This window comes from Chelonoidis abingdonii, chromosome 24 (assembly GCF_003597395.2).
Source record: "Chelonoidis abingdonii isolate Lonesome George chromosome 24, CheloAbing_2.0, whole genome shotgun sequence".
Lineage (NCBI taxonomy): Eukaryota > Metazoa > Chordata > Testudines > Testudinidae > Chelonoidis > Chelonoidis abingdonii.
The window spans coordinates 17150064-17163008 of record NC_133792.1 but is presented as its reverse complement, the minus strand read 5'-3'; the positions used below and the strand labels follow the sequence as shown (position 1 = coordinate 17163008).

The following is a 12945-nucleotide window of genomic DNA, read 5'->3' as shown; positions in this document are numbered from 1 at the left end:
GGGCCCCACCGGAGCCACGCTGCACTGCTGTCCAGGGACGCTGCTGGATGCACTGAGGCTCCGGGAGAGGGGCGGAGAATGGGGTTGGGTGGGACCAGGGAGGGAGCCTCAGCCATTCTCATGGGGGCGCTTGCAGAGCCCGAGGCCTGGGGCAAATTGCCCCACTTCCCTCCCCCGGGCGGGTCTGCACAGAACTATGCGGCTGGAGAAGTATCACAATGGAAAGCAACTCCATCTGCTATTGGTACAGCTCCTAATACCTCAAAAATCTTTGGTTGTAACTGAGAGAGAGAGAATTGAAGTGGCTTGAACAGAAATGTTGGAAGCATTTCTCCATCACAACAATGTCTATTCAATTTATTTCCCTGTAGTGGGTGTTTTAATTGAAAATGTGAAGATCAGTTAAGGAAGAGACAAAAACAAGACTTGTCAAATTCTGCTCCCATTTAAATCAATACAAGTTTTGTTGGTGAGCTCAGTAGAAAGATATATATAAAATACACACACACACCAGTGTACAACTGAGTTTCTCTATACACTCAAGGTGTGTCTTTGTACATTCACTGGCAACCTGGAATGCACGGTCGAACTAAGAAATGGTTTACTGGGGAGAGTGGGCAAAAACAAGTGATTAAAGCAGGGTTTCTCAAACTTTGTACTGGTAACCCCTTTCACATAGCAAGTCTCTGAATGCGACCCCACCTTATCAATTAAAAACACTTTTTAATGTATTTAGCACCATTTTTAATGCTGGAGGCAAAGCTGGGTTTGGGGTGGAGGCTGACAGCTCGTGACCCCACATGTAATAGCCTCACAACCCCCTGAGGGTTCCCAACCCCCAGTTTGAAAACCCCTGGACTAAAGTACTGTACAATAAACATGAGAGGCAGCAACATCTAGTAATCTGAGTATAGGCCTGGGAGCCAAAAACATCTACATTCACCTGAATGGCTGTTATAACTTACTTCTGGCCCCAAAAAACTCCCTAATTTAGATTTGTGTATATCCTTGTCAATAATTAAGTGTCTTAGAAAACATTAAAATCTCTGCTACTACTGATCTATGATTAAGGCTGATCCAGCAGAAAATTGTATTTCCTTCAGACTGGTCCCCATGTAGGTTTCAATTAGTGCAGATTGCTGCTGGAGACTCCTGGAGCCACACTGGCCCACGTGTTTTGGACTATTCCAGGACACAGATCATTTGGCTAGAATAGGTAGGAGGATTAACATGATAGTGGCTACATCTCTAAAAATTACCTCCCAGAACTGTGGTTTGGAAATGCTCTGACTCACAGGAAGTTTGATTTTCTAGATCAATGATTGTAGCCAAACAGTTTATTGCTTAGATAGAAAAGCAAATAGCTTCTGGGGATAGAAGCTTGGCACGGTAATATGGGACTTAGCAGTTAAAAAGAAGATAATGTTTTGGAGAAGAGGGACTCCAGACAAATCTGAAAAGATTTCGTCTAACTTTTTCGAAACATGTTATTAATTCCTAGTGAATGGAAATGTCATTCTTCTTTCCTTTCCCTGCTCCATTTCCTTCTCCTTTCTCTCTCTGCCCATTCCTTTACTTTTCCGTTTTCTGCCTTTCTTTCCCCCCCCCCCCATTCTCCCTTTATTTAGCGGGGGGGGGACAGATATTTTTCAATAAAATATAAATTAAAACACTTCTTAATTCTAATCCTGGCTCTGACATTTTTCACTGTGCCTCAGTTTTCCCATCAACAAAATGGGAATAACAATAGTCACTGTTTGTAAAGTGTTAGGTAGATGCTGTCATTATTTATTAATATAGCAAATAAAAGTTTTATGCAGACAGTGAATGGCAAAGAAAATCTGCTCATTTTTTTCTTGACAAGCAGAACTTTTTATAAGTGAATTTCATACTGGTGGTGGAAGCTGCTGCCTTAGCAGCCTTGAAAACTGAAGACTCCTTCCTATTCACACAATAAGTACTTACAGAGGTGGCAGTAGTACAAACTTCTACCAAATTGCTTCACTTATGTGACTCAAACCCAGATTCACAGAGTCCATGCTGTGTAAATGTGATTCAGACTCAGTGGATCATTCAGTTCTTGGCCTCTGCCAGAGGAGGATTTACCATTAAACACAGGATGCCGTGGCACCCCAACAACAGGGGGCCCCAGGGCCGGGCACTTGGGCAGCTCAGCACGGGCAAGAATCACAGCCAATGGGAGCTGCGGGGGGCACCCAGACCCTGCACCCCCACCCCGCTCCTGCACCCTAACTCCAACCCAGATCCTGCACCCCAACCCCCAGCCTGCTCCTGCACCATAGCCCCCACCCAGACCCCCAGCCCTGAACCCCTTCCCGCACCCTAACTCCCTCCCAGACCCTGCACCCCCAGCCCTGAGTCCCAAGAGGAGAATAGAGAAAAAAAGAATGAAAACGGGGAGGGGGGGGCAACAACGAAGCTGAGCACAGGGCCCCACCAACTCTAAATCCACCACTGGCCTGTTGGTGCCGCAAGTAACGCTGGTCCACCAGAGCTGAGACTAGTACCACCTTTCCCAGAGGCCACTGAGCAACCAGCAAATGGCATCAGCCGGGCGGGAGGCAGCGCCTCGGTGCAGCAGGCCCCAGAGGCGCGACACAAGCCTCACCCCGCATCCCTGCGTTTCCACGGCAACAGGTAAACGCTCGAAAAGTCGTGCGGGAGTTTAAAGGATCTCGCGAGAAGAGGAGCTCACACCCGCTGTGTCTCCTGCGCCCGGCGTTACCATGGAGACGAGCAGACGCTTGGCCCAGCCGGGGAGCTGCGCTGGGAGCTGGGCGGCTATTCAGGTACTAGGGTGTTTGAGAGATGAACCGCCCCCGTCCTGCTGTGGGAGGGGGTGCTGGGGAGAGTGACCCCCTACCTCTGCTGGGGGAATGCAGGGTGCGCCCCGCTCTGGGCCTGCCTGGAGGTTGGTAGAAATTCCCTCCCCGTCGCCATCTCATAGCATCAGAACCTCGCTGCTTCTCCCTCCCTTCTCTGATCCACAAGCCCGATTGATTTCACTGCAGCGCTAGCGGCCTCCTCCCGTTTCTCAGCAGAGGGGCAAGAGCCCAGGGGGAGGTGTCTTTCTAGGAGCTCTGGGGGGAAACTGCACCGTGGGAAGAGCGTCCTCATGTGGGTTTATATCACGGTCTCCAGGAGGTTCACACCCTATCCTGTACGACACATGCCGTCCTCTGAATCTCCTAGCATCACTGAAAGGAAGGCACAAGTGACGCAACGAACTCCCCAAGGGCGATGTGTTTTGATCGCTTATTTACGAAAGGTGAAAATGTTGTAACCCACAATAGCTGCTGGGCCACCAGCGAGGCTCTGCTGGCCAGAATCTAGGTGACGGAAGAAACGCTGGAAATTCACAGCTGTGGTCTTCATTAATAGTTTTTGGGATGGTCATCGTCATTGTTTTTTGATGAAGAAGTGGGGCTTTTACCCATGAAAGCTTATGCCCAAATAAATCTGTTTGTCTTTAAGGTGCCACCGGACTCCTTGTTGTTATTGTTTTTGAGTTTCTGTAGGTAGAAGCTTTTCATAACATTTCTCTTAAAGCTCTGATCTTGCAGCTGACTCTGCCTGGCAGATCCTTGTACCTGTGGGGATCCCAATGATTTCAGTGAGACTATAGGCACAGGGATCCACTCTCATGAAGTCACTTACAGGATCAGGGCCTATGTAAGGAACAATATTTCTCTTCAATGGGATAATGGCAACTCAATTTTTTTTAATTGACCGACTTCAAAATATGCCTGTTTCTTAGAGGGCTTTTCTGTAGTAACTCAGATCCCACCCCATCTAACATCCCATCGGGCACATTTACCAATTTGCTTGCCTGCTGGAATAGCCCTTGTGGGGTGTTGCAGAATAGCTAGGTGATAGGCAAGTCCCTGCCCCACCCGGAGCAGTCCTGTCAAAGGCACAAAGTAAAGAAACCACCAATATGTTTCCATCTTTAAGTTATAATAATTGTAGTGTATATTTATAATGATATAAAGGTGCAAATTTTTCAGATCGATGTCTAATTTTAAACTTGATGGTGTCCTTTTAAAGATTTCATTCTCATGCCTCCTTCTCTCTGTGCCCCCTCCCCCAAGTTGGTGCAAGGAAATTGTTCTGCAAACAAGCCAAGAACTGAGCACTTTGCAACATGGTGCTGGTGGGAGCAGTACGTGTTGTCCCCAGTGGGAAAGTCTACAGGCAGATCTTCGATGATGAGGTACAGAAACATCAGAGTCTAAGCCAAATTTATTGTTTTGTTCTTGCTGTTCTGAATTCAGTAGAGATGAATTTGGACCTTTTGGATATTTGGTTTGTTTTAGCAGAAAATAACTTTGATGTCATCAGGGTGCACTCCCCAACAGACCTTTTAAGGTCCTGCTATGTGTCTTTTGAATCTCACAATGTATTTGCCAAAGCCAAAATTTGTTATGTTAATGACATGGCAATGATGGATAAATTCAGAGGCTTAGTTTGCCAGACTCAGAAGGATTTGGCTAGGGTATACATCTGGTTTAATTTTTTAAAGGAAAATCAGCATGGCTTAGTGGTTGAAGCATGGGACTTGAAGTCACGGTTAACTAATTTCTGTTCCTGACTCTGCCACTGACTTGCTGGATGACCTTAAGCAAGTCATATAACCTTTCTGTGCCTCTGTTTCCCCATCTGTTAAAAGGGGAATGTTCTTGCTCATTTTGTAAAGAACCTTGGATGAAAGATGTTATGTAAGTGCAAAGAATTGTTTATTACTTTATCTCCTATTCAGTCACTTTTACTCAGTGCAGCTTCTTTGATCTTCTCTGCTTTCAGTGGATTACTGAGAGTTTTAACACCTTGATTATGTTTCTGTGAAGGTGCACTTAGTACGATCTCTGGAGGAAGTGAGAAACAAGGCAGAGCAACATAAGTTTCCTATGAACAGTGGAAGGATTCCTGTGGTTAGGGACTTGGGAATGTGTGCTGGTAAAGGACTGTTATCTCATCGCCAGCAGAAATGGGTTGAGGGAATGCCCAATGATGACTTCACTGAAAATCCAGTGTTGTACAGGTATAGATTGGAAGTATACATTTATAATTATATATGGTTATGGGCTGGGTTAAACTTCTTTGAAACTAGTGGGTATCACAGCCAACCCTCATTACTGATAAATCTAAGAAACAGTTAAGCTGTTTTATGGAACTAGCTGAAACAATAGCAGCTTCCACCCAAAACACGTCACCACTCAAAGCAAAGGCACATACCAGGCATACGTGGGTGGAGGGCTGTCACGACGTATTGTTTGGTAGAAGTGTGTGTCTCTGTCTTTATGGACTGGGAGAGGCATAAGAAGGAGAGGAAAAGAAAAAGAAACAGCAGAGAAGCTGAGAGAGAAACAGCAGAAAGCCAAGGATGCAGCCTGAGCAAGCGCTGGGAATGTGGCCCTGAGAAAGGCCTAGAGAGAGAACTTTTGGTCTAAGTATTAGCTGTAAAGGGGCTTGGAACTGTGAGCAAAGGAACTGTCACCTGCTGTGTTGAGGGAAACAGGCCTTTGTACATTCTTTGTAAATAAACAGGATTGTATCAAAGAAAGACCTGACTCCAACATCAATTTCTGCTCCTAACCAAAACAATCCACTAGACCCCAAATTTTGGCCCTAGCTACTCAGGTCAAAAAGGGGCAGCGAGGTTTGAGCATTGGACTGGAAGCTAGGAACTCCCTGAATTTTAATTGTGGTTTTGGCAATAACTCTCTCTGTAGCAGTGGGCAAATTACTCAACCTCCATGTGACTCAGTTTTCCTAGCTGTAAAGAGGGGTAATGCTGGCCTACCTCACATGGATTTGCAAGAATTAATTAGTCAATGTTTGTAGAGGGCTGCATATTATGGTTTTCCTTTTTAAAAGGTATTATACTATTTTGTTTAAAATGGTCTGGAACTATGCACAGTTTTCATTAGTCTTACTTTAAATTGCATTTATTTTTTGGAAAGGGACTATGTAAAAAGGGTTCCTTGCTAAATAGATTAGCATTGTTTATACCTTTAAGTCTGATGCACCTATTAACTGCGAACAAAATTCTACTCCTGTTAAACCATTGGTGTAAATCATCTATGGAAGAATGAAAATAGTCTGTTCTGCTTCATGCATCCTGAACAAAGTGTCTGCTAAGTTCTAATTGCAGAACCTCTAATAACAGTCAAGATGTAGAGGGAGAGAAATCCTAGTTGGATGTGCAGATCCTAGGTGGACTTTGCAATGAGCAATATAATCTTTGAACTTGTAAAGTAAGAATATTGTATCTGGAATATCACTGAAAGAGAACAAATATGCTGTTCAGGCTGTAACCATAGCCATGACCAGAAGTGGAAGTATAATTAAAATCCAAGTTATGCAAAGGTGATACCTGCATTAACAGAACTGACACATTTTAACCCCCCCATGAAAGGTTTCTGTCTCCAATGCACTTGTAAAACATATGAGAGATGATTCTGCTGGCAAATACCTATTATTTGTGAGGAAAGTCAGATCTGGCCTAATTGAGAATTGGTCATCACTCTCATAGCAGACCATGAGAAGATGATAGTTTATAAGTGATGCAAACTGTCTATCCAACTAGAGTTTTCTTTTTATCTTGTTACTGTAGAGTCCCCGTAGTATTAATTCTGAGAACAACCACATAGAGAAATACATTGTGCCCCACTGAATGAAAGAGTCAGAGGGCAGAAAAATGTTCTAGTTTCAAGTACTTTTGCTATAGTTAGTATGTATTTACATCTGGGATGAGTTGTTGTTATGCCATTGTATTTTGGGTTATTTTCACCAAATGAGTTATGATAATTAATTAATTTGTTCCATTTCATCTGGGAAAATGTAACATTCATTCTGTGAAACACTACCCCCTCCAAATTCACTAAAGTTATGATGATGCTTATGGTCATTTAGATTTTTTACAAATGAATTTACAAATACAATTTGCAAATTGTGAAGCAATGCCTTTTGGAGATCCCTACTTTTTCTTTTATGGCATATGTCAAGGCTTTCATCTCCGTTTCTATTTCAGGGAAAGTACATTTCGAAAAGCTCAAGAAAGTGAAGATGTGATTGCAGCCCGGGAAGTCAGAGGCCTCAGTGACTTCATTAGTAAATTTTACTAACTTAATCTTATGTTATTTTTAATGATTCTTTAGGAATTTCCCACACAGAGGGGAGGGAATAATCACAGAAACGTTTATTGTAGTTTTGTACTTGTTTGATTACTCAGAATATATAGATGTAAAGTTAAATTCAGCCCTAGTATAAGCAGGCACAAGTCTTTTGATGTCAGTGGAGTTTCACCTGTATATACCAGGTGTGAATTTAATAGTTTGTGTGCTTTTGTTCATTGCAGAAAAAGAGATTAATAACAAACATTAAAAATCAGTATTTGGCTTTCAGAGAACCATTCTTTTCAGTACAGTATGTATTAAACTTTACCCTTGCAGACTTTCTGTGATATGAAAAGCATTTGAGCACTATTTTGTAAAAATGTAATGGGCAAATATTCATGTGAGAAATGGGAGCTCTATGATGGTGTGTCGCCTATTAAAATACATATCTTTCCAATGTACACCAAGGACCTCTGCCCTTTCTCCACTGCAAATATTCTCCCAAGAATTATGTGATACTGCATTAATATTGGTTTAAGGTTCCCTCTGAGTTTTTCACTCAATAACTTGTTCATGTGTCAAAATTAAAAGCAAAGTTTTCTAGAGGCTAGAGCAGGGAAATAGGAGTCAATATTTCCTCAGTTCTGTTCTGTGTCTTTATTATTTGGCAAGTCACTTAACATCTCTTTGGCATAAATTTCCCCATCTGTGAAAATGGAGATAATATTCGCCTGCCTTACAGAGGGAATGTGAGACTTAATAAATGTCTTCAAAGTGTTTTAGTATATCATAGGATAAAAAGTGCTGTATAATTGCAGAGTGCTATTATAATTTGTGCCCTTTTGTATTGTGTAAGGCTATGGATCTTTCCTGCTGCACAAAGCCCAGAGATCTTAGTGTTGATTTAGTAATGCGTTGGTGACTACATTAGACATTCTGCAGCAACACATCCAGTCTGCATCATCTTTATTTTCTTCCTCGGCAGTTCCTGAGAAGACAAACAGCAATATCATTGAACGCCTCTCAGAGCGCAGACGAGGCCGTCATAATGAAGCAGTGGCAGTGCTAGAACAGGAGTTAGCCTGCATTGGGAGGGTGAGACTCTAGGTAGTCTGGAGTGTTATATAAGTGGCAAGGCCTAATACCCAATATCTGATTCATATACCTGCCTGTTTTAGGAAATGGAACCATTCATTTTGGAGTCTGGAGAGTTGCTTTTGACAAAGCTGTCAGAATCTGATAGAGCTATTGAACTTCTGTTCAAAAAGATTGAAAGTGACACTGATCTGGAAGCCTTTTCATTCACAGTAAGGGAGTGTATTTGATTTAACCTAATGCTCTAGCTCAAGCCCTTGTCTCTCCTTTTTTCTTTGCTTGCCACATGTGTATATGTAATGTCTATTTCTACCTCCTTTTGCAGTCATATTTTTCAATGTTAGTTTTTCAGTGGGACTGACATCACATTTTTTCTTACAGAGTTTTGGGGAGTTATGGGATGCCGTCTCCCAGAAGTCCTTGTATAGAAGGCAGCAGATTAAAGAGATGGATGAAACCTTAATAAAGCTTGAAGTGGCTCGAGCTGAGAAAGTGAGCTAAAGTTTGAATGGTTATTTATTAATTGCTGTATTAAGCATTTGTTCCTAACCCTGGGTAAGGAGCAGGAAGCAACTTGCTCCCTCTGGGTAGTGTTGTGCTGCAGGCCCTGACTAGTAGTGGATTACTGCCTTCCTTTTCTGGATTATCCTATCATTCTCTCCCCACCTGTGCAGGTGGGGAGAGATGTGTACCATGTTCACAGCCTCTGCTTCCTCCCTCCCCAGTCCTGGCACCTGCAGCAGAGACATGAAGAGGCCATGTAGGTGTATGTGAGGTGTCTGATTCTTCCTTCTGCCGCTGCTTGGTTGTTTTAGGGCAGTGGTTCTTAACCTGGGGTGCACGCACCCATTGGGGGTGCAAGATGCTCTTTCTGGGGGTGCGAGACATGCCAGATTTTTTTAGAGGGTAAATCATCGAAATCACAAATTAAGCACAGGCATGTAAGTACAACTACTTTGTTTAATCAAACCTATAAATTTATTAAATCTAAAGACATTTGTAATTTTTCATGTAGTCTTAATTTTATTGCAAAATTAAAGTAAATATGTAATTCTCTCTCTTTCATTCTATAGTTATGATATATCTAGGTTTAAAGAACTGACCTACTTCAGTGATTTTTGATAAGGGATGCGACAACATATTTTGAGAACCAAAGGAGTGCAGGCTGCAGTAAAGGTTGAGAACCACTGTTTTAGTGTTAAGCCATGATCAGACCCTAAAGTGTTTGTTAGTATGCAAATCAAACACCACCACTAGTAACTTCTGTGTACTATCTGATTAGCCATTCTGACTACCCGTGTTATATTTCCAGCCTTTTAAGCAATAGAAATCTCTTTAGACGGAAGGGTTGCTCATCATTTATCGATTTGGGTTTATAAAATGCTTCGCTGTAGGCACATATGCAAACGGTTGCATACAAAAACACATGCTAGTATTACAGTGTGAACCAATGTCCACAACAGAATCTTCTCAACTCATCAGGACTGCTGTTTTTCTTTCACCCATGCTATATGTTTCTCAACTTATTCCTGAGGAACCTGGGAAAAGAAAGAAGCCTGGTTGTAATGAGTCATTCACTCAATAATTCTATACATGATAGAAACAAGAAAACAAATAAAATCATCCTTGGCACTTAAGTACCCATCTTCTAAAGTATGTTAGAGCTCCTGTAACATTGATGATGAACAGTTTTACTTCAAGCTTCAACCTTTGATTATCACTTAACCTATTGTTTGTTATAATATGATAATATACAACTCTGTTTTGCCAGTCTTTCATATGGACTGTATCAAAATATGAAATGCAATACTATTCATAATAAAAAGTCATTGCATGTCAGGCATACAGCTTGTTACATGAGCCATGAAACTGCTCTGTGCCTCAATTTTCCCATATGTAGAATGGAGATAATGATATTGCTCATCTTTTCAAAGCTCTTTTAAAAGATACTATTGTATCTTCTACAGATGAAAAGTATGGTATAAGTGTTTAGAGAGAAAACACTCGTTGGTTCATTTTTTAGGATGCAAGCTGGGTATATGGAAGATCTAGTTTCAGTTTCCTGCTTTGCAAAAGACTTCCTTTTCGCTCTTGAGCAAGTCACTTATTCTCTCTGGGCCCTAGCTCTGTCTGTGAAGTGGAGATACTAGTACTTCCCCATCTCACAGAGGATAAATACATTAAAGCTTATGAGGTGCTCACATGCTATACTAATGGGACAAGTAAGTGCCTTGTTTTCTTATCCCTGTTTAAGGATCTCCTCACAACACCTCTGTGGTGTAGGGGGAATAATATTCCTATTTTACAAATGGGTAAATTGAGGATCAGAGAGTTAGATGAGTTGTCCAGAGCTACACAGAAGGTTGTGACAGTGCCAGAAATAGAGCTCAGATTGTTTCCTTCCAGTCTTGTGCCTCAGCAACATGTATACAGCAGCAAGGGGCTTGTGTGCCCAGTGCTATTGTTTAAATGGGGCCTGGCATTTAGCTGTAAATGTCTAACAGGAAGTTGGTCATGTTTGACTTGACTTGTAACCTGTCTGCAGTGATCTACAGCAGTGGCTCTTAACCTTTCCAGACTACTGTACCCCTTTCAGAAGTCTGATTTGTCTCACGTATCCCCAAGTTTCACATCACTTAAAAACTACTTGCTTACAAAATCAGACATAAAAATACAAGAGTGGCACAGCACACTATTACTAAAAAATTGCTGACTTTCTCATTTTTACCATATAATTATAAAATAAATCAATTGGAATATAATATTGTATTTCCATTTCAGTGTATAGTATAGAGCAGAAGAAACAAGTCGTATGGAATTTTAGTTTGTACTGACTTCGCTAGTGCTTTTTATGTAGTCTGTTGTAAAACTAGGCAAATGTCTAGATGAGTTGATGTACCTCTCTCCCTGCCCTGGAGACCTCTGTGTATCCATAGGGGTACACATACCCCTGGTTGAGAACCATCGATCTAAAGGGTGACATATATTACGAAGCAGTTGATTTTCGTAATAGTTACTAAAATATTTGATACAACCATGTTTTTATTAAAGGTATCACATTTTAGAAGAAAAATACATTAGTTTGTTTTTATTTTAAGTCATAAATTGAGCTTTGAATCTGTGCTATGACTGTGTATTTTAGTCAACTGATTTTTTTTTTTTAAGGAAACAAAACATCTATGTCTTGTTTCAGATTCTTATCTTAAGAAATACTGACTTTTGGGGCTCTTTTTTTTTCTCTTTCCTTTGGTTTCCCAGATAAAAGATTTACTGAGGAAATATACCAAGATTCTGAAGGATATTTCTTATTTCTCACCCTCTGATGTTCACAGGTTCATACATACTGAAGCAATGGTAATCTTTCATATTGATATATGCAGTCATTCATTTGTCTAAGAGGCTGTAGAGAAAGTAGCAAGATGGAATATTCCTTGTGTACTGTAAGGAGTGATTAATTTTCTTCCTTTTTCACTCTGGAAGTGTTAGTCCCACTTCTACCTCTCTTTCAAACTTATCACACTTTCTTAACAATGAAAAAATACAAGAGCTAAATCATCATTTCTCATAACTTTTTTCACCTGCAGTTCCCTCCATGCAGGTGCTGTCTTATCTCTCTGACATACATCAGTATTTTCCAGTACTCAACAAATCATTCCTTTCTAAAACATATAGGTACATTTTCCATACCTTGTTACTGTCCATTAGGGAAAGAAAACCTCCTTCACTTTTAATATGTACAGTTTCCTCAAGCTAAGCACTGATAGCGATATGATCAAAATCAGAGCATTTGCTCACTCATGTAATTCAATTGGGCATATTGTGTGAAGGCTTTTCTTTCAACATATTTTTATATTTATGGCATTTACCTTACTGGATCATACAACTGGGCCATTATGTCTAGTATCCTGCCTCTAAGGTTGTGCCTAAGATGGCAGTTTTCAAGAAATCTCCCACTGTTGCAGCTCCACAGCTATCGGAGATTTCCTGACTATAGACAAGGTCATCACTGTCTAATACTTTGTGCTTCAGAGGAAGTCTAAAACCCTCTCGAATTACATATGGCTATTATTGTGCTATGTCTGAATCTGGGACTTCTTGATTTGTTCAGTGCTGTTGTTCAAACATACCAGTCATCCCAATTTAGGAGAAGTGTTCTGTATTGTACAAAATACTCCCCATTTTTCCACTGTTTCTCTAACAGTCTCTTTTAGTTCAGTGCATTGCATTGGATTAAAAAATAATAGCTGTCAAATTTTTGTATGCTTTGTGCTACCCTTTATTCCTTTTTGTGTCTTCCGATGCACAGATGATAAACCAAGCCCTACTAGCCAATCAGAGGGCAATAGCCAAGTTGTTTGTTAATCTGATGGAGGCAGACCTGAAAAGGGAGCTGTCTCAATGGCTCAAGTGGCAAGAGAGGCTGAAGGACTGGAAAATCATACAGAAGGACTATGTGGTTCACAGTTTCAGGTCCGTAGTTGTGCAACAGATTATATTTTTAGTAGGATTAAAACTAAATGACAAGACCCCATTTGTGTTTCTGTTACAAAATAATCTTTGATTCTGTTCTTTGTAAAGCTAACAGTTGGCAATTAATGTTGGCATTTATGCTCCTTTTTAGTGACTGGAGTTAAATCTATCTGGTTCAAAATAACTTTTAGATGTCAAGGTACAGATTGTCCCAAACATATCTTTATTTAAATGGTTACTT

General features: G+C 41.1%; 1 protein-coding gene across 1 annotated transcript in view; it reads left to right on the top strand.

Annotated features, from left to right (window-relative positions):
• Positions 1–2735: 2735 nt before the first annotated feature.
• The window catches only part of CCDC180 (coiled-coil domain containing 180), a 44538-nt gene continuing 34328 nt past the window's right edge, over positions 2736–12945 (top strand). Inside the window, exons 1-9 of the mRNA XM_032778965.2 lie at positions 2736–2810; positions 4113–4234; positions 4869–5062; positions 7055–7134; positions 8125–8234; positions 8318–8446; positions 8616–8726; positions 11493–11588; positions 12541–12704. Coding sequence (XP_032634856.1) covers positions 4166–4234; positions 4869–5062; positions 7055–7134; positions 8125–8234; positions 8318–8446; positions 8616–8726; positions 11493–11588; positions 12541–12704 — 953 coding nt within the window. The 5' untranslated portion in view covers positions 2736–2810; positions 4113–4165. The remainder of the gene's footprint in view (positions 2811–4112; positions 4235–4868; positions 5063–7054; positions 7135–8124; positions 8235–8317; positions 8447–8615; positions 8727–11492; positions 11589–12540; positions 12705–12945) is intronic.